The 22,428-nt window shown below is 45.5% G+C and overlaps 1 protein-coding gene across 1 annotated transcript in view; it reads left to right on the top strand.

The window, feature by feature from the left end:
* Positions 1-22,428, top strand: part of LOC144739330 (unconventional myosin-Ie-like) — a 109,387-nt gene that overhangs the window by 72,883 nt on the left and 14,076 nt on the right. Inside the window, exons 13-24 of the mRNA XM_078622295.1 lie at positions 472-558; positions 1,030-1,197; positions 2,008-2,093; positions 2,380-2,461; positions 3,586-3,692; positions 4,125-4,223; positions 11,539-11,683; positions 12,365-12,479; positions 14,674-14,843; positions 17,694-17,839; positions 20,320-20,466; positions 21,366-21,526. Of these exons, the coding sequence (XP_078478421.1) occupies positions 472-558; positions 1,030-1,197; positions 2,008-2,093; positions 2,380-2,461; positions 3,586-3,692; positions 4,125-4,223; positions 11,539-11,683; positions 12,365-12,479; positions 14,674-14,843; positions 17,694-17,839; positions 20,320-20,466; positions 21,366-21,526 (1,513 nt within the window). The remainder of the gene's footprint in view (positions 1-471; positions 559-1,029; positions 1,198-2,007; positions 2,094-2,379; positions 2,462-3,585; positions 3,693-4,124; positions 4,224-11,538; positions 11,684-12,364; positions 12,480-14,673; positions 14,844-17,693; positions 17,840-20,319; positions 20,467-21,365; positions 21,527-22,428) is intronic.

The raw sequence follows: 22,428 nt of genomic DNA, 5'->3' as shown, positions 1-22,428 counted from the left end.
AAGAAGAATTTAAATAACAGTAAACACGCAAATTACAAGAGCCGCCCAAACGGTATCTCACCATCTGGTCTTCTTAGGCCTTCCCCGTGATCATTGGATAATGTTTTATAATATATTATTAACCACGTACGATAAACTAAAAGGTTGTCTTCATCTCGGCGGAACTCGGGTATTATTAACGCAGAAAAACAGGGAATCCTGAAAGTGCCTTCTACGGGTCTCTAAAAGTGATCGTAAATTTTGCAGCAGCTCCATTCCTGCAAGTTCCCTAAGTCGCGTGCTATCGTCCCTGCATCAAGGCTCCATTCCTAAGTAACGTGACACCGTTGCATCGGTTGGTGCGGTAGTGTTGTTGTTATTGTCGTTATTGTTGCGTGGACACGGCTGCTGACCGGAGAAAGCGTGACCTCATGTCGAGTCTTCCCTAGTAGTAGGTCTTGGTCGTAGCTAAAGCGCGTGTGATCTCTGCAGGAGGAATACGTGCAGGAAGGCATCAAGTGGACGCCCATTGACTACTTCAACAACAAGATCGTGTGCGACCTCATTGAAAACAAAGTGGTAGGAATCGTCTTGCCTTGCTCGTCATCAAGAGGGGCCTCGGGCTAGGCCAGTAGGTGCAACTGAACGTCGTGATACGCAATCCGTCGTAGTCTCTCCATTGGCCTTACCCACTGTAAAGCGAGGCGAAAGCCTAGTCTTGGTCATCTAATGCTCACTTGTAAGAGAGTGATTGGTAATATATTTAAACGGATTGTAATGTTGTTAAAGTGCTGGACTGGTCTGGTGTCAATTCGGGCTATTGTGCTTTAATTGGTCAAGGGAAGCCAACAGTCGTCGTTCTATTTCAGGCACCCCTGCTATAGGAATGTGGTATTTCTACTGCTCGAGTGCTCGAGGGCTACGATATGGGACGACGGTATAAGAAGGATGCTGTGATAAGAGTAGTAGGACACGAACGAATGTTGTAAGAGGACGAACAACGCGACGGGAGCCGTGTGTGTGGTCTGTGCGCCGGCTCATGATGGGTAGAACCCGCCGGGCATCATGAGCGTGCTGGACGACGTTTGCGCCACGATGCACGCCAAGGGCGAGGGCGCCGACGCCACGCTGCTGCAGAAGCTGCGCGCGCAGATCGGCAGTCACGAGCACTTCAACAGCTGGAACCAGGGCTTCATCGTTCACCACTACGCGGGCAAGGTGCGGCTCCGCCAGCCAGACACGCGCACACGAAGAGCACCTTTCCCTTTTATGTATGTATGTATGTTGAACTTCTTTCGCACAGTACGTGGCCAATCATGCTTAATCAGAGGTGCCGACTCTTACCACGTTCAGCGCTAGCGCACGATCATGCTTATAACTTGAGTACCTTCATGAGTACAAGGGTGACGAGTACACCAACTCGAATGCAAACAGTCACTTTCCAAAATATAGGTTTTTGGAGAGGGCATGACCCCTGACCTGGAGAGCATGAAAATTTTTACTGGATAGAACGGCTCGGCAACCACCGTCTTACCGCCATCTGCAATCGCAAAGCAAGAGACATTTAGCAAATGCCATACAGTGTGCAACAGTGCGTGTTTGGACAGGGTAACGATGGATAAAGAGAGAGTGGAAATTGCACACCATTTATCATGCCTCATTGCGTCGAATGAATGGCAGCTACAGACAGTGGCGGTAGTGTGTTAGGTTTCACGAAAGCTTGTTTTTTTTTATTCAATTAATTATGTTCCTTTATTTATCTAGGTCACAACAACAAAAACTACAACGTTTTTTTAAATTTTGATTTAAAACTTTCGTGACTGCAGGAATTCATATTTTTTGGTTCTTTCGGTAAAGTCACGTAGATAGTAATGATATGATATTGCATCTAGCCTGGCGCTTACTGTAGGAATCAGTGCGAGTCGATCACGACTTTGTGGGTAGCCAAATATCGTTGTCCTGTGAAGAGACTGCCCCTTGTCATAGGAATGTGGAATTCATGCCTGTTTATTTGTTTTCCTCTGCCAGGTGTCATACGATGTGGAGGGATTTTGCGAGCGGAATCGCGACGTCCTTTTCACGGACCTGATCGAACTGATGCAGAGCAGCGAGCAGTATGTTGGTCAAAAAACTCAAAGTACAAAAAAACTTCCCGCTTGACTAACAGGCGTGACGTCGTGTAAAGGCAAAATGCTTACGAGTTTCACAAATCATGTGACTCAATTGTCATGCGTAAAATCACATTACAGTTTATCACATTACAGTTTATATATGTACCTAATTTTTTTTTATTATGCAAGTGTTTTTTTGTCCTTTGCATACAATGTTAAAGTTGAGTGATTTTGTTCACGTTTATAAACACGTGGGGGGAACTTTTGTCGTCTTCTTTTTGTGCCATAGTTCCTTCATCCAGGCGCTGTTCCCAGAAAACATTCAGAGTGAGAAGAAAGGGCGACCAACAACTGTAGCCAGCAAAATAAAGGTGCCTCATGGCCCGTACCCACGAATATCTCACAATTCTAGAAGAGTGGAGCACTATACTTGAATGCATCGTCCTGAGTGGTGTATTATTACGCAACTGATGAACAAAAAACCGGGACTTTCAGTGTCCTGGAAGGCTCACAGATTTCCCAGGATGGCTGTCTCAAAAAGAGAACATCCTAGGAAAGTGGCAATCCTAGATGGCAACTCGTTGCCTGACCACCAACCCAGGAGCCTCTCTCGTGTGACACTGCTGGGCTGGGTAGTGGAGGCCAACTCCGGACACCATCATGACATCATGGGTCACCATGGTGCTGAGTACTTGGGCCGTGATACCACATTCGTGCCCTTATCACAAAAGCTAATTTGTATAAAAGTCAAAGAGTCTCCCTGGATTAGCAGGTGGTGAGATGTTAACTACCTTGCCTGGTATACAGAAGGTTGTGGGTTTGCTCCCGACCCTGATGCCTATCTATTTGGAGTTTGCGTGTTCTACCCATGGTCATGTGGATTTTTGTCCTGGTCCTCCGGTTTTTCCCTACACATTAAGAAAACAAGCGTTTATAGTACTTGGATGCGATACCTTTCCACATGATAAGCCACTTTGTTGAGCTATCGTTCTGAAAAGGAGCTGTATAGCTCAGTGGGCCTTACTTGGGAAATAAAAATAGTTGGTTAATAATTGTTTTCCTTCCATCGGCATTTGTATTTTACCATTTGTTGCATGAGAGTCAAACCAATGTTTTCAATCCTGAAAGGTGGAATTTGTCCAAATTATATGCAGAACCAAGTTTAATGTAGATTGTTGTGTGCACTCATTGGTAACCGGACTGAGACCAGCAACTGCATCCTGCAAGGTGGTCAACGGATAGCATTGTTGAGCATTGCCTCCATGTGCGTGGACTTTCTCTGGGTAATCCACTTTTTTCCCACATTACAATCAGTCATTATTTATATTGGACAAACATCCCGAATGCAGGACCCTCCTGAAATGTTTTTGTTGAGGCTCATTGTGTGCTTTCCGGATAAATAATTAACATTGTAATTTACACTGTGTGCATGCCGTGCCAATTTGTCAATGCATGAGGGAGCTCATTGCGTGACGTCCGGCCATGTGGTTCCCAGAAACAAGCCAACGACCTGGTGAACACGCTCATGAAGTGCACGCCGCACTACATCCGCTGCATCAAGCCCAACGAGACCAAGCGTCCACGCGACTGGGAGGAGAGCAGGTGCGGGCCCGGCCACGCCAAACCAACGCCTCCTTTTTCCACCGTACAGCTGAGCCATGCCGGGTCTGTGCCGAGCCAACCGTGCGCGGGCTCAGGAGAGGGCGCTTGGTTGTTTTGTCACCGCAGAAGCTGAGCTGTGCTGCTGATGCCGTTCCCAAAGAACGCGTCGTCAGCCCTGACTATGGCTGGCGCTTGGCCTCGGGCCACATTCAACGTGTCGTAGTTTGATTCCAGCTCGGCGCAGCAATTGGCCGTTGGAAAAGTAGTCGTAGCTTGAAGGTGCCGCGCTGGCTCGGCTCGACTCGGCTCGGATGTGCCAGTGGAAAATGGGGTACAAGAGCTGTTATCTCTCGGGGATTTGTCTTTGTAATCTCGTGGTTTTCTTGGGAGGTGCTGTACAATGCGGTCTATGACGTGCACGTGCGTGCGTAGGGTGAAGCACCAGGCGGAGTACCTGGGCCTGCGCGAGAACATCCGCGTGCGCCGCGCGGGCTACGCGTACCGTCGCATCTTCAAAAAGTTCCTGCAGCGGTGAGTACTGGGGGGGGGGACACAGGCATTGTCAGTGTCACCAAGTGGCAGTTGCCTGTGTCTGATCGTAAAAAAGTTTTAAAGTGTCTCTGCATCCTTGCGCAAATAAGCAAAGTAGCAGCACTCGTATACTCTGATCCAGTGGTGGAAAATCCAAATTCCCCCGTGGTTTTCTCCAAGCACAATCACTGGTGGCTTCCAACAAAGTTTAACGGTGCTCTCATTTTTTTTTTGGCTCGTTGGAATGTGGGCTGAATTGTCCCACGACTGGATTTTGTACCCCGCGACCTTTAGATTGTGAGACGCACGCTCTAACCGCGGTGCCACCCGGCCGGATGAATTGATGTCCGGGTAAATCCCCAAAAAATACCTCCGGAATCGCAGTGGCATGTTACGTTTAATGGTGATCAGCCCCAAACACTTTGTGAGAAACCCCTCATTGTTGCGTGCCTCACGCTGGAAGTATTCGGACAAGAGTGTGAAATTGAGACACAGTTTGCACCGCTTTAAGGCGCTTAACCCCGCTGGCATTCGGCGGTTAGTCACGACCTCCCCCTACCAACGCTGGCCCGCCCGCGGGCCTAAACAAAGCAGCTCGGTGTGCATCACATTCATGGGCGTCTTGCATAATGGCACACGGCAAACTTATGCCGCGGTTCTCAGCAGCTGGAGGAAAAAGGGCCCGTGTGAACAGGGCGTGAGCATTTGGTTACCTGCTGATTTTGGCTGCCCCCTGACAGGAGGGCAGAGGGTGGAACCTGCCTTTCGTGGAGCGTGGAGTTGGGAGGGAGATGTCTCTGGGGTGGGTGGTGGTGGTGGTGGTGGCAGTCGCGGTGCTGTGAGATGGAGAGAGTATGAGGGAGGAAGGTTGGGGAATGTGTGGGAGCTTGGATAGTAGTTGATGGTAATTTATATGATTGAGTTGGTGGTCCACGTTTGCAAAATTGTCAGAGTAAGTGGTGTCTTGAGTTAAATTGGGTAGAACTATGCTGCTCATATTTGGCTGATATAAATTTCCACGTGATAAGTCCCTTCATTGAGCTATCATTTGTGGCCAGGTTGTTTCTAAAAAGTATCTATATAGCACAGTGGGCTTTACCTGGTAATATAAAAATCGTATATAGTAAAAAATAGAAATCAACCAAACATGTAACATTTTTTCGCACGTAAAATAATCATACAAAGTAAACTTCATATCTTAAATGACCGATACAAAAATCACACTTTGTTTGCTGCACCTGCAATCTAGCTTCTGAACATGTCCATACATATCCAAACAGAAGCAATAATGGAGTCTGACATCAGTCATGCATGATAGCAGTTGTGGATTGCAGTGCTATTAGAAGCCACTGAAATGCCAGGAGATGTTACATAATTGTGCAGGGTGGGGGTGGTACAAATGGGAATTTGTGGTAGGTTAAGGGTTCATAGAATTTTACAGGAAAGTGAAAATCATGTCTAAGTGTCTCTTCACTCATCTACAGTGGCTGTTCCTGGACCAGTGGTGACAATTCCACATTCCCATGACAGAGGCCAATTTCTCAATGGAATAACCACTTTTTGGCTTCCCGCAAAGTTATACTTCTATCATTAACCTGGGCTGAGTTGACTCTCAACTGGGATTTGAACTCACAATTGTCTAATTGTGAGCCATGCTAAGGATAGGAAACTGTAACAAACACCACCCACTATTTAAACTTGAGCCCAACATTCGATGTTTGGCTCCGGATAGGAATCAACTTTGTGCTAATGCGAGGAGCTGTTGTGAAACTGTGACGCACACACATTGAAGCTGAAGTGACGTCAGCTATGCCCCGTGATGTGATAGCCGTCTTCAGCCTGTGAGAGAGATGGTCAGTGCTGATTTTTGGAAAGTGCTGTCACTCCATTGACATTTAAAAAATAATAATGCTCTGTACTTACCAAGCAGAGCAAGACTATTTTTTCAGGAGGCTTAGTCACATTTACTGTTTAGTGAGTTCCATTAAATGCATGTGCGATGAAACTGGAGTACCTAGAGAAAACGAACACATTCAAGGGGATATCACTCATAGTTCCACACGGATTACCTCAGTCCATTGTTGTACTTCCATTTCGTGGCCTAAACAAGGAAAAATATTTTTAAACAGGCGTTTATAAATTATTAAAGGAATAGTTTGCCGATATTTAAACATTGGGAATGGAGTGATGACACAGTGGTGTGTGCACTACTCTGTGAGCCCAAAACAACCTCCGTTTGGCTCCTAATTGTGGCTGACATGAGAAGCCAACCGACAACTTGAGTTTGATTCCCAGCTGTGGCTGGTGTTACAAGCAAATGATACCTGAACAAATCCCATCATCAACCTGAACTGACCAGCATGTTGAAGCATAGTCAAACAAGCTTCATAGCCGGCGTGGAATATGGTAGTCTTCATCTAACAGTCGATTGACAAAGGGCTCAATGGTTTAAAGCAGAAATCCACAGGTGTAACATTTCTGTCAGCAGCAGGTTCGGTGCCATGTGTCCTTTACCATGACCTCAAATGTGTAGCTTTAAAATAAATAAATCAACACATTGAAAGTACGCCATCCAGTAACAGAGCTTGTATGAGAGAATAGTCGTTCATGTGAAACGTTGATTTTTTTTGTGGGTTTTATTTATTTGATCAAACATTTACAAGGACACACAGCTGAGGTGTACAATGTCGGATACAGTGCGATCCTTTCTAACCGGCAGAGGCCTCGTTCCATAACTGGCACGATGGAGAATGCCATAAAAAGAGGCATAACATAAACACAGCAGAGTGAAAACCATGTGCTTGGATCATTGACATTTCACATGTGCATTTCAGTGCCACAGAGAGAGTCACGTATGTGGGCCATTCAAGGTTAACATTCATCCTTAGTTTCGAAAATGTAAAGAAAAGTAAATGAAACTTTACTTATTTTTCAATGATCCTCCAGCTACATGTATACGTTTTTTTCCGATTGGTGTTGTAACACCTAAATTAGAGACATTGCATTCTTTAGGACATGTATCTAACCAAATGAGGGCATCCACTACCACATTCTCCTTTTCATTCAATGATCACCTCATCTCCTCATCAGGTACGATCGAATGATGGCATCTACACTTCCAACACTGCTAGTTTTGCGGCAGTCTCATACACATTCATGTTGCAATTACTCCGAATCAACTGCTCAACACGCAGTCTCTGCGAGTCACAACGCTGCATCATGCACAAACACGTTCGTCATCCATTGCCCACTCGCATCCATTTTGCAACAATTTGTACCACTTCATAATCCTTCTATGTTCTTGACAAAACATCAATAATTCTCTTCAGCAAACCTGCAATATATTTCAGCCGGTTTGGCATTTTACCTTTACCAGAATCTTAATTGCGCAACATTGCTCCGCAGTCCACGATACAGAGTTGACCACACCTTCAACATACGCAGACTACTTTGGGCATCTGTTGCTACGAGCACTCCCACAAACTTTTGGTCTCGTGTAATTTTTTGTGATTATCCAGAATGAAAAAGTCCAGATTGATCTCGAATGGTCCTTGTAGAATAACATTTACTATACTGTCATGGGGTTACGTTTAAGCCTTGTATTGTGTAATTTCTTAAATTAGTAGTGCTTGAATGGATTTTGTAGAAGTAATGATGGCACAAGATGTTTGAGCGAATATCCACGTGGTTAAAGTTTTCCACAGACAGCTGGCAGATTGGATGTCTCATTTCCTCTCCTGGCTGGTATAAGTGGGCTCCAGTCTGATCTTAAAAAATAAAAGTGTCCTGATGCTCAAATGCACACAGGCCTCTTCAGTGCTTGCCAGAGTTGGTGGTTAAAATCCAGTCCATTCCCTCAATAGGTTAACCACTCTTAACTCAACGTACTAAATGGTACTCCTGACATCAATCACGGAGGGATTGAAGGATTGAGTTGACCCCACAACCAGGATTTGCATTTTCTCCCCCACAAATATTGTTACAATTGTGCTTTTGGCATCATGTCATGAGGCACAGCATCAGTTCTGAACTATCACTGAGCAGTTTTTATACAAGGCCTATTACACAGATAAACTTTTGCTGGCAACAAACTACTATTATAAATTTTCAGCTCTGGAATTCAAATATTTTTTTTTAAATATAATTTAATTATGCAGAAGGGTCTCCACGAGAGGGAGCTCTAGAGAGTTCCTCAAGAGGGAATTATGACCGACTATTCCAGTGCTGGCCAGATATCTTGGAAGAGATGCGAGTACGCACACCATGCGCGACCTACTCATCGACTTTGTTGGCCTCATATACTGCTGGACGGACAGGCGGTGGGGGAGCCTGTCCCGTTGTTTCAACTGTGGCGCTGATAGATCAAGCCGGCGACCTCTAGGTCGCAAGTCCAGTACGCTAACCTTTACACCAAGGCAGCATCTCTAGTCAAGAGCAGCACAAAAAAACGTATCTCAGTGGCTCTTAAATCAACGTTTAGCATCTCGGTGCCACGGCAAAGCCGGCCGAATGCATTGTTTTTGAGTTTCTCTTGGAACGTGTACAGCTGGCAGGGATTTGACGAGCAGAGGTGACCCGCGTTACGTAGTCGGAAGGCTGGAGCTGCTGAATTGCTGTCTGTTTCCTGCTCCCGTGTGGTGGTGAAGCGTGCAATGTCAAAAAGGCCTTGTATGGTCTTCCTCCCCCCCCCCACCATTTGCCCTTGATACGATTGTGCGCGACTGACTGAGTTGTCGTATTTGGGGAGGCAGAGATTTATAGACGGTCACGTGCGCTATGTAAACAATGCACTTGCATGTGGCGGATGAGGCAACAAAATATTGCGAAACAGATTTTTTTTTCGCATTTCAGAACCGGTAAATGTACAATAATTATAGTCACATTGTTTTGACTTTTTTTTTCACAATTGCAATTGGTTGTAAAATGCTTGTGGAGGCATGAAGTGGGGCCCTTCAATAACGAGGTAAAACTTCATTTTGGGAATAGATCTGAAATTTTATCCTAATCCTTGACATCCATTTAAGAGTTAATTTGGCCACAATCTCTAGACTAAGCTCCTTATTTGTGCCGTTGATAGTAAGGTTCACTCAATTTATGTCTGCTTAATAAGTTGTCAGAGAAATATAAACGCTAGCAAATATATACACAGTGCCGTGTTTGGTAAGACCGTCGGAGACCAATCTGCGTGATTGGCTGTCTACGCCAATGCTGGACAACACGTGGATTGCGATCCACAGGTGGATGGGAAAAGATTGTTTTCGCGGATCTCGGAACAAACCAGAACACTAAAATAAGCGTACAACATAATGGTAGGTTTTTACCCTTTTAACTGGTACAAAACTGACACCTTTATTCAAGGCATCATGCTTGCAATGACCACAACACAAGTAGTCAATAAAGCAAACAAAAAGAAGCAACTCTGATAAGGATAATAATATGCACTGTCCTTGAAGTTGATTGGTCCACACCCGAGACGGCTTTCTTTAGAGCCTAGTCCCCATTGGTGTAGGGCCAGATGACACACTACGCCTTCTGGTGTCATCTGGCCCTACACCAATGGGGACTAGGCTCTAAAGAAAGCCGTCTCGGGTGTGGACCAATCAACTTCAAGGACAGTGCATATTATTATCCTTATCAGAGTTGCTTCTTTTTGTTTGCTTTATTGACTACTTGTGTTGTGGTCATTGCAAGCATGATGCCTTGAATAAAGGTGTCAGTTTTGTACCAGTTAAAAGGGTAAAAACCTACCATTATATTTTGCCACTGGTAAAAGAGATCTCATAGTGTAAGCGTACAACAGTTTTTGTTACGGCCGACGGCAAATAAAAAAACCAGGATTGAGAATTCGGGCATTAAATAAATATAACGTCTACCAATAGATGGTGCTAGGACTTTGGCTTTAGTATATTTCACAGGGTAAACTCTGGGTAATTGTTGGTCGTACATCATAGCTTTGTGATGGATCGCGGAGTCTGTTCGAGATCCACTAAAATGAATCGCAGTGATTGGTGTATTGGTTACCGTTGCTCTACACTTGGGCCTTTTATTTAACAAACAATACAACCCAATTGTGCTACATAAGTGAAGATGTAAGGAGGCGAAATCTCCTTATTTAACACCTGCAGACTGAAGTGAGCTGTCAGGGTAGGCACCATGATCCCGTAAATCGAATATCACTGTTAACAAACCAGGGTTTGCTCGCACTATCAGTTTAACAAAATGACGACCGAGTTCAGAAATGTCAGCCATGTTTCTCCTCTGGAAAGAATGGCCTCCACCATGGGAATGTGGAGTGTCCACGAGTGGCTCCTGGCCACAGATAGAGGTGTAAGTATGTCTCAATGTTCACTACAGCAAGAGGTGGGGAGACACTCTGACTGATCAAACCACTACAACTACTACACTCCACAATACTGTTTAATCTTGGGCATCTGCCTGGGATTAGAATGCAGAAATCCATTGGTGTTGGCTGTGTATATTAACATGGGTATTCCAGCTCCCAGAAACACCAAGCCACAACCTAAATAAACAAATTGTGTAGCTATACTAATCCCCATACAGTAGTTCTCTATTTAATAGGAAAGCCTAACTGACTTTTAGGACTCTTGTTTTACTTACAAGGTTCCTGCTTGGGATATTTGACCAATTTCTCTGCGCGTTTATTTACACGTGGGAGAAAATCCCAGGGCGCAGAGAAAACTCACACTTACCAAGACTTACATAGGGATAATAAATGGAATACATGCAAAGCAACAACGCTCAATCTTAGTACAAATGGGTAACGATCGGTATGTGCTGTACCGCCCCCTATCGACTACCTCCCTCTTGCTCCCTAGGTGGGTGGGTGTCTGATGTACTTTTGTACTTGAACAGCCCATGTTTTATTCATCCACTGTTGGGTGAGTGCCTCCCCACACCATTTAGGTCATGGACGGTGTATTTGACCATATTTTACTCTGCTGATCAATGTTAGTTGGGGAAGGTGGGGGGAGCATAGATGTGGGAGCAAATGCATACAGTACAACAATGCATCTTGCTGCATTGCCCTATGTAGGTCACAACAACGTTGCCCTCTGCAGCCTACAACACCTGTTATGCTTGGTGGCCAACCACCCAAGCAAAATCCAGGCTCGACCCCGCTCACAGGTGCTGGATTCCGTGAATCTTGTTTTAATGAAGTAAAAATCTGTCCGTGAGCCACCAGCCCCACTTGCAAGCAGCGCGGTCTGTCGACAAAACTCGCCGGCTTGTGACTTCGAGCGTGACGAATCGTTGGATGCTCGACATAGTTGACGCCTCGTTGCGGGGTGGGCAGGTACGCGATTCTGACGCGCGAGACGTGGCCGGAGTGGCACGGCGAGGAGCGGAAAGGGGTTGAGTTCCTCCTGCGCACCGTCAACATGGACCCCGACCAGTACCAGATGGGGCGCTCCAAGGTGTTCGTCAAGGCACCCGAGTCGGTGAGGTGGACCCCCTCCATCCGATGTCGCCCATTTCCTCTGCTGCCACTTGATTCCTCTCCTACCTCCGATTCCTTCGATGTTTCTTCACGCTCTGATTTCTCTGCATCTTTCCAATGCCTCCCAATTCCTCCACTCCCTCTGCTATTCCTGCTTGCTCGGCTCCCTCTCGCCACTGTGCTTCTGAACCTCGCACCTTGACAGCACATAGTAATCGTATAATGTTTATAGGCATGCCTTTCATTTGACCAACTTCATTGAATCTCAAGACTTATTTCCGTGAGGGTCCTGCATTGGGATGTTTGGCTGTGCGTATGTGCAGGTGTTTAGGTGGGTGGAGTGTTGCGGGGAGTGGTAGCAGAGCAGTTAGCTACACTTCGATACCTGCCATGGCTAACATTCGTGGCAGCTGACATCTGAATTGACATCAGTGACGAATTTCTGAACTGGTTTTGGGCCTGTCCTAGGTTGGCTTAGACTTGAATGAGTTACTGGTGCGATGCTTAAACATCAGAATTTGGGGGGTGGGGACAAAGTCGGAGAGACGTGGCGCTGGTCATACCATCCTCATTTGTCCTTGCTAACAGCACTTGTCACAACAGAAACTAGAGGGGGTATCTTTATCTTTGTTTTATGTTTTTTTTATTTGCTTGGTGGGGATTGGATAATTGCTCCCCTTAGCTCTTCCTGCTCGAGGAGATGCGGGAGCGGAAATACGACGGCTACGCACGTGCCATCCAGAAGGCGTGGAGGAAACACGTGGCACACAAGCGGTACATGAAGATGAGGGAGGAAGGTGAGTTGCAGCGCTGCTCGGAACGCAAAAAAAAGCATCGGCATTCCCGTGAGGGCAGAGCTAACGTGTGGCAGCTCCACAGCACTGCAACCTGAAGCTTGGTCTTGCATTTGCAGTTATTCATTGTCAGCAGGAGCGTGGGATAAGCGGTGGACATAGCGCTTAGCACACAGCACTGTGATGCCGGAAACATGAGTTCATTTCCTAGCCTTGGCTAACATCGATGGTGCACGTGCATCCACTTGACATCACGTCACTATTAAATACCATGTGGGGCTGTGTTCGTCACCTACGGTGGCACTGAATCATTGGTGGAAATTGCATATTGCTATGGCGGGAGCCAGGATATCCATAGGACTACCTAGCTAAGGTGCTCAAATGAAACCCTGGCTGATGCATTTAAAAAAACTATGCACTGCCATTTTGAGTAAATAGATTATCCAAGACGGCATTGTTCCTTCTATACAGCCACACAAGGGTATGTTATATTTATATGACGAATGCCTACATTAGCAATACGGCTTTACTATTTTTCGTACCTACATGTTAGATTTACAAGACTGCTTACAATGTTACTATTGATGACCACACAAACATGCATGATTAAGAAATAAAAATACATGATGGATCGTGCCACCTGGTCTAATGGTGTTAAGAAAAGAGCTCTGATGGCGATAATATGTTTACATTTATTGCGTAGCATTTGCGGTGTGAAATACATCACGACTTTTGAGAATTGAGCAAAATCATTTTTATGAATGTATGTATGCATTTTGAACTTCATTCAAACCGTACGTAGCCAACCGTGTTAATTCGAGGTGCGCGGGAAGGACAACATACTAAACACAAAAAGTAGTTCGAAAGATATGCGTTTTCAATCTATATTTAATAGTGCATAGCTCCAGTGGATTCCTAACATCAGAAGGAAGAGCGTTCCAGACGGCTGCAGAAGCACATCTGAAAGCCCGCAATGCAGTGGCCGTTTTTGTTCGATGGTTATCCAAAAGCCACTGTGACGATGACCGGAGGTTGCGTGATGGTTTATGCTCTTTGACGAGGTAAATTCGCAGCTCCCTCCGTGCCCGCCCACCCCACCCTGTGGTTCCCGTGCACTCGCAGGCAATGTGCATTCATTGTAATTTGCTCATTACAGCCGAATTGTTTTTGAAACAATACAAGCAAAGTATGAAATTACCATCGCTAAATCATGGAGTGGTAAGTCACTATCCTCGCAGCAGGCGTCTACTTAATATGCGAGTGTGAGGGGATCATTATGAAGCATATTGTTTGTTATTAATTCGTGATGTGCTTGTGTGTGTGTGTAAAAGATGAGATGCCGTATAAAAAGAGTTAGGTACGGAGTAATGAAGAAGCAAATGAGATAGTGTTGAAAAGAGATTCTGTCAATATGCAATTAGGAAGCAGAATTCTTTACATGGCTGTGTGGCTCAGAGGGCTTATAATGTCCCGTGTCAGACTGTGGGTTTTCCATCAGCGAAGAGACCTGATTCTTAAGTCTAGAGAGAGAGTTGCTCATCTCAGCCCAGCCATCGATCACTGCACGGGAAAAGCCATCCGTTATGTTTGAGTTTTCTGGCAGCTGGACCTAGCTTAAGGACCTGGTAAATTTAGTTTTACTTTGGCTCTTGGGGCTAACATATATATACTATATTGTTTGATTGACATATGGACAACGGCTCCTTAAAGAGCATGAGTGAGTGGTCTGGGCCCATTGAAGTCACTGTAAAAGTAGCTACATGCCATCATGTCACAGGAATATTAGCTGACGTGGTGATGACGATGCTCGGCCGAGTGAGGAAGTTCCAGAAGGACGTTTCTTAGCTTCGGGACATGATGCCGATGGCATAAACAAGTCCTTAAATGGGCATTGAGGTTGTTGCTCATCTCTGTCGGTGACCTCGAGCCAGTGGTGTAAATTCGACTCTTGACCTTCCGCAAAGTGGAAGCCATTTGATAGAGTATGGATTATGGTGGTTTGAGTCGACCTCTATTTGAGATTTGGCATGGCAACATTGCAGTTGTGAGTTATACACCCTCTAACCATGTAATTGGTGTTATTGGTCCAATTTTTTTTTAAACTAAATTCTGCACCTTTATATTTTTTGTACCCTGTCCCTCTCTGCCATTGTATGTCATATCCCCCTACCCCCTCTCCCCATTTAACCCCACGCAGCGTCAGACATCCTGCTGAACAAGAAGGAGCGACGGAGGAACAGTCTGAATCGCAACTTTGTGGGCGACTACCTGGGGCTGGACGACAGGCCCGAGCTGCGGCAGTTCCTGGGCAAACGCGACCGCGTGGACTTTGCCGACAGCGTAAATAAGTACGACCGCCGCTTCAAGGTACGGGCCTCATGCTACCCTCTCGCCGCACTAACACCAGCTGCGGGGGTGGGCCCTTCTCTCCTCGACCATCGCCCATTCCGAATCCACTGCTGGATGATGTGACCGGCCTCGTCAAGACAGTGGTCTCCTTGTTCGAACGAGCAGTCACGAGCGTCCCCCGAAGCGGTGGTGGAAATTCCTGATTCACGTGATGGGGGACGGTGTGTCTGCGGGATGGCTGCCATTTGCTATCTACAAATTAGTACATATTGTATTAACCCCCGAAGGATGATGGGCTGAGTTGACTTAAGACCGGGATTTGTGCTCGCAGACTCCTGACTGCGAGTCTCGCTATTACATTCTGTAAGAACTTACCAAAGTGTCCATTTGTGGTCAAATGAATGTTAAAGACCCGTAATAAAAATGCAATTCTAATACATGCTTTTATTAAAAAAAGCCTCAACTGCTATAATGATTTTTGAAGGGGTTTCTGGCTTACAGTTTTAGAAAGTGTGTCTCAAATAATTTGTTGAATATTTATTTTGCATTGAGGTGTAACCGAAATCCCTTAAAAACTCACGAATGTGAGAGGATCACTCCAGCTTATCAACCTACTTGCTGCACTGGTCCGTGGTCAGGTGGTTATGGACCTGCGGGTTGGTCGTCTCACACGTGGTGATGTTTCCGTGATCCACCAACCTCGCTTCGAAGGTGGTGAATCACAGACGGGCGGTCCCCTCCACCGTGCCAGCAACAGCAGCAGGGGATGGCTGTCCAGTCTCGTAGCGTGATTTATGGTCGCTCATAACCCAAACTTAGACACCACCTACAAATAATTTCAGAAGAAAAAATATGTAATTGTCCTCCTTTAACTACGTTAATCAAGATAGACTGATACAGCTCAATCGGGCCACTGGATTAAATATAGGACATTGTCCTGAATTTTATGCCACGTGACATTTTACGTGCTTAACATTTATTCCTTCCACACTTGGCCCTGATTTATTCATCTCATCTCCCTTTTATCAGGCCATCTCTCGATTACCATTCCTTCTGCCGGTCTTGAACACTGCAGTAAAACGGAATGTAATTCCTGCATTGCATTATGTTGTGCAAGTATATTATTCAAGCACTGAAAAGAAGAGTCACTGGGAGGAATAATCGACATGAATTTAACAGTACACAAGTTTGACGCAAGTGAATTAAACAAGATTTCAGTGAACTGAAAATGGTAGCATCATGTCAAGCAGATGGTAATAAGCCTTTTGGAGAAGCAGCAAGCTTTTGTGTTTATCTTTTGACCTGGTGGAATGTCACTGTTAAAATATTATAAAAGAGTGTAGAAAGTTTTCTGTTGTAAGGGTACTAAAACAACTTGAAAAAACGCTCGGGTTTGGTCGTACAGTCAGAAGATGGGTCATCTCACTCTGCCTTGTTACTGAACAATATTTAAAGTTGTTATAAAACGTAATATGACTTGTTGTGGATCAATGTGGGTAATGAAAAAAAAAATAGACCTCTATCCCTTCATAATAAAAGTTAATATTTCTGAAGTCCATCTGGCAAACCAGTGGTGTTTGTTTAACACGACTGACTGCTGACAGGACCCTGAAAGTCAAAACAGGTTTGGAGTTTGCTTGTTTAAACACATCCCGCAGGATAATATTGATCTGAAAAGACTAAATGCTCATGGACAAAAAACAGCTTTATTTTTATGTGGAGAGATGAACATGAGTTCTAATTGTTTATTTATTTATCAAATATCTTGTTGCCTCAAATTTTGCCCCATAAATTTTGTTAAGAACAGACAGACGTATCAGAATGTGCCTCAATGTTGTAAAAAACATGGAAATTGGTGATAGAAAGATATTTAAGTCTGCTTTTATGCGTGTTAAGCGCTTGGCCCAGAATTAAAGTAGAAGTTGTGAGTTAAAATTGTGGTTGGGGTCTACTCATCCCATCATTCCTCTGGAGTCAATAATAACGAGGACGAGGCGTGTATACTAATAATAAGAATAACATTGATAATGCACACGATATTTCACGGACGTGAATGACCGTGACTCTAAAGTGCGGTGCCAAGCCCGGTGTCTGTTCGAAAGCCGGGCGAGGGAGCTGGGGCCTTTAAATTTCCATTAAAAGTCGGTGTAGATTGAATGCTGTCAATGTGCGGCGAGATGGTGTTCCAGATGGCAGGGGGCTGGCATGGAGAAACGACGCCTGGCAGTGATGGTCTTAGTCCTTGATGTAGAGAGGAGGAGGTTGTAAGTCGTGCTGCTGCGGAGAGTTCCACCGTGAGCTGTCATGCAGGGCGACAGGAGTGAATAAAGATACGGTCGATGACCGAGAGTAAAGATGCAGAGGCACGCGATCTTGTAGCTGACCCCGCTGACGATTCATCGATTAAAATTGATTCTTATGCTCTGAAAAATGCATTGAATTGTACATTTGAGAATCTATTAACAATGGATGCAAATGATATGCTCATGCTACGTTTACATATCGGCTGATTGAGTGAACAAAACAGGACTCGACGTGTGGGACATGATATAAGCGAGTTGGTAGAAATGAGACAAAAATATCGATTCTTGAATCCAATCATGATTCTGAATCGAGCTGAATTGTTACGTGCCTCGTGAATACCACTTTGAAGGAAGGCAACCATCTTATGGATTTACTGGTCCCTGTCATAGGAATGTGGAATTCCCAAATTCCTATCACTAGCTTAGTACCACTCGTGGGAAAACGTACTGTACCATTGATTTGACTTGTACACTTTCTGTGAACGCCTTCCTTGAAATGTCGTTTTTTTCCCATCGTGTTTTATTGTTAATTAATGTAAGGACTCTCGCCCGTCTTTCTCCGCAGAGCGTGAAGCGAGACCTCATTCTGACGCCCAAGGGCCTCTATATGATTGGCCGTGAGAAGGTGACGAAAGGCCCTGACAAAGGCCAGGTGCGCGAAGTCCTCAAGCGCCACATTGAGCTCAACAAGATTGAAGGTGTCTCGCTCAGGTGAGCTGTGGGCACACACATTACAAAGATCTCACGTATGGCCAACATAGTCCGTTGGTACAAGTGCTGTTCGCGAGCACCTATGAAGTCCAGCTCAGTGCACAATAGAGTGGTCTGGACAGCACCATACCTGGTCTCCCCAATGCTGATGTTTATATAGCACATCAAGTACTCATTTATGAGTGAGCCGATCAATGGAAGGCCCCGGACTGGTCCTCATATCACTTGCCACTGATGTTATCTCTGGCGGGAACTCATACTCGCCAGGTTCATAGCACAGTGTGCTAATCACTGCACCACCATGCACGTGCATGGGCCTATGCGTGTGAACGTAAAGACACACACAGATGCGTGCACATGAACGCATGCACGTGCACATGTACATGCATGGACACATACACATTGACACAATCACACACATACACAGAAAGACAAAGAACCCCAATATTATAGCCTAAATAGACTTTTGGGGCAAATGCTGTTAGCGAGCAGCTATGAAGGTCAGCATGGGAAAAGAGGTGGTGGGTGGCCTGTGCCATGCCCAGCCACCTTTGTCTCCCAAGTGCTAATGTTTACACACCGCACCAGGTGCTCAATTGGGGCGACACATGCACACACACACACACACGTACACATGTATGGGCCTGTGCATGTGGACATATATACGATTAGCACAGTTGGCTATGTACGTTGCGCTGGAAGTTCAACATACATGGTTGCCAATGCGCACAAGCATGCACACATATCTGCATATACGTGTGCAGATGAACGCACGTGTGCAAGCACAAACTTACAAGCAAACTTCAACAGCACACGGTGACGCACTCGTGTTCCTGCATCGACATTTGAACACTGCCAACGTACTTTTAGTTACAGGCTCGAGATTCTCATTATTCTCCCAATGCGTGGGTGCAACCCGCCAGCCATGCTTGCGTTTATTGGTGATATAAAGTTCACGGCATTGGACCAAAGGTGTTGTTCCTCAGGTGTTCAAAGGTCCTCCGTTAAAACAGTCACCGGTCATTTTACGTGACCATAAATTTTCAGCATGTGTGAGATTGTACATGGACAGCCCTTTTGTTAGTCCACTGCTAGTCATGGGTGCTGTCTGACCGTACTTCACAACACTGGTGAATGCGGGAAGTACAGTACAACATTGGATTTTTCCACACTGAACTCTGCTGCCAAGCAGGTCGCACTCATCACACACAAAGTGCTCGCCACAAATTAACCACAATGCCTTGCTGATGATCCCATCAAGCAGCATAAACCCATCACGCGAACTCCGGTCATTCTCGAAGCGGTTTTTGGCTAGCCATCGAACAAAGACGGTCACCGCATCACGCGCTTTCAGATGCACTTCTGCGGCTGTCTGGAACGCTCTTCCGATATTAGGAAGCCACTTGAGCTATGCACTTTTAGATCTAGATTGAAAACTAATTTCTTTAGAACTGCTTTTTATGTTTAGTTTGTTGTCCTTCCCCCACATCTCCGATTAGCACGGTTGGCTACGTACGGTGCGAAAGAAGTTCAACATACATACATTTCCACAGTCCTATGACAACTTGTTTGTGCACTGTGGTCACCCACCTAAGCACTATTCAGGCTCAAACCTGCTTGGCATCTGAGGTCTGATGAGATCGGGTGTATATGCTGGGTGATTTAGTCATAGGAATGTAGGAGATTGTGACAACCAAAATTCATGGTGCTTTTTACTTGCAACATCCAATTAGGTGGCAGAGTGCTTGACTCAGAATTGGAAGGTTGCAAACTGAAATCCAAGTTGGGTGTCAACGCACAGAGACAATCGTCAAAATGATGTTGAGTTAAATGCGAAGTCATACTTGGTGCCAAGTCAGCAGTGGTTGTCCTTGGGGTCAGCTGCCTCTACCATATGAAACGTGGAATTTCCCCCACTGGATCAGGGCCATCGGGAGAGATGGGCGCTGCACCACACGCATTGGAGCGGGAGAACATTGAAACATACAACAGTGGTCACCTTTGCCGCTTCAAAATCTATTCCTGTTGCCATTCGCCACAATAATTGGGCCCCATTTGGAAAAACAGTTCTCTATGTGCCGTGTTACGTTTCACTAGTACTGGGTATTGTCGTGTTCACAATTAGCCTGAGTGCTTACTGTAAACACCATAACAGTTCCCAAAGCACATGGTATCAGGAAATGAACAACTCTATTGCTAAAGCGGTAAATGGCTGTGCATTTATTTGTTAATGATTTGGTTTCCCCCGCTGCTCTGTAGCTTATTGCTCCCCATCTCGGTTGGCTTTTGTGCCAGGTTCCATTCACCTCCCTAAATAATTTAGATCCCCGACCCGGGGGACCCCCTATGGACAGAAGAATCCTAAAGAGCCATCCCTGGCATCAAAGGGGGCTCGCGGAAAGCAAAGAATTCTATGTAGGAGGCATTATGAGGTCCAAATTACTCTTGCGTGCACGTCACTCCGCTGTTCTGTAACGCAGCACCCTACAAGACGACTTCTTCATCGTCCACGAGGCGGAGTACGACAGCCTGCTGGAGTCCATGTTCAAGACCGAGTTCCTGAGCCTGCTCGTCAAGCGGTACGAGGAGCGGACTCAGCGCAAGCTGCACATGAAGTTCGCAAACAGGCAAGTGCATTTTCAGCTTTCACGTGCATTACCGATTAACCCCACCACACACAAACGCACTGCATCTCAAGAACGGTAGCTTCCTTTCCTCCCACTCCTTTTCCCACTTGGTCGAGCAATGACCAGGTGCACTTCGAGACTCTTGTGGGGTGGTGAATGTTTACCTTCAGGAGGTCACGACCAAGTTGGGTGTCATGGGTCACTAGACTCTGGTGAATGGCAAATGCAACACTGCTCAAACGTTTTTCTACCTGCCGAAGACTATGCAAGTTGTTGTGAACATTGCTCCTCCACATTCCTTCATTCGTGGACAGATCATATTGCCAACTTTCCAGTATCCTTATTCACTGACTGATCTGGACACCACTGGTACCAGCTCATGGCAAGTCTGCTTTGCTCCAATTCCTGAGCCCATCTCATTTCTATGCCATGCGGACAACACAACCCATTCACCTTGACCTCGCTTGCTAATGGACCCCACGGATGACACTTTGTCAGGATGATTTTAGTATATGTGAGCTCATCACAACCTGACCTGGAGAAAGCCTTGATGGATCATAGGCAGGTCTTTCTGAATATTTCAAGTCGGCACGGGTATTCATGCAAGGGGTCCATATGTCACTCCACACCTGCACACGCACCTACCACCGTTGATCTTTAGTTAAAATTAACATTTTTCAGGAGTGAAAAGTTTCACTACCATCCCCCCCACCCCCTAGTGATTTAATGAATTGTTGCAATTCAGGGTCATGATCAGGTTCAAGTCAAAGGCACCCTCTCTCTCTAGTGGCTGCAAACACATACACACATGACGAAAAACACATCATTTACACGTGATTCGATGCATCGTCGCACCTGTTAAAGTTTTTACCTTGCGGCATATTTTGTGTTTGCCGCAGCCTGGAGTTCAAGGTGAAGAAGGAGGGCTGGGGGGGGTGGCCAGGTGGTGGGGGCCCCCGTCAGGTCTCCTTCGTTCAGGGCCAGGGCGACGTGGCCGTGCTCAAGCCGAGCGGAAAGCAGTTCACCATCGCCATCGGACAGGGCCTGCCCAGCAACTCCCGTGAGTTCCCACAAAATTTGGGAGCAGTTTTCTTGGTTCTTTCGGTAAAGTGACGTAGAATGGAAATAATAAAATAATAAAAATAAACATAATAAAACAATTCTCACGACGTTTCGGCCACAACGCAAGCAGCCGTCCTCAGGTGAAGAACAGGTCTGTCCAGAAGACACAGTTTGAATGACAACCCCAGGCTTGGAGCGTCTTTTTAAATCCTTTATATTAAGTTCACTTGCTTGCTTGCTTGCGCGCTTACGACCGTGCAAATCTTTCGGTCGTTTTTTAACCCACTTCCCGTGATCCAATCGAGCTGACATTTTGCACACAGACTCGTTGTGCGTGACAATTTATTTTCGTGAAAATTTTTTTCCATAACTTTACACTTTTTAGGAAAAAAATATTATATTTAATTACCAATTGCTTAATGGTGGCAGGCAATCATCTGACCCATAGGTGGCAGCCATCTCAAGCCAGAGGACGAGAGGACTCTAGCCGCCACGCATATAAAGGATTTATAGTGAAAAACTTTGTTTTTACGGGGTAATTTTTTTAAGCTGGGTTGGAGGGGGGAAGAGAGCGCCTTGACAAAATAATTTGCATATCAAGAGGAATTTTGCATATTTATGGGAAATGCAGATATGCGATTGGTACTACTTACGAAACGTCGTGAGAATTATTTGATTATGTTTTATTTTTATTATTTTATTATTTCGATTCTACGTGACTTTACCGAAAGAACCAAGAAGATGAATCCCTGCAGTAACGAAAGCTTTACATCGAAATTTAGGAGCAGTTATTTGGGTTTTAGACTGAATAAGCCAATCAATGCAGTGTGTACTCCTTTTATTGAGTTGTCTGTCATTGATGGTTAACTTCATCCACATGAGTAGCACTGTAGCAGTGCA

Source organism: Lampetra planeri, chromosome 3, assembly GCF_965212315.1.
Source record: "Lampetra planeri chromosome 3, kcLamPlan1.2.h2, whole genome shotgun sequence".
Classification (NCBI taxonomy): domain Eukaryota; kingdom Metazoa; phylum Chordata; class Hyperoartia; order Petromyzontiformes; family Petromyzontidae; genus Lampetra; species Lampetra planeri.
This window is presented reverse-complemented; position numbering and strand designations above follow the sequence as displayed.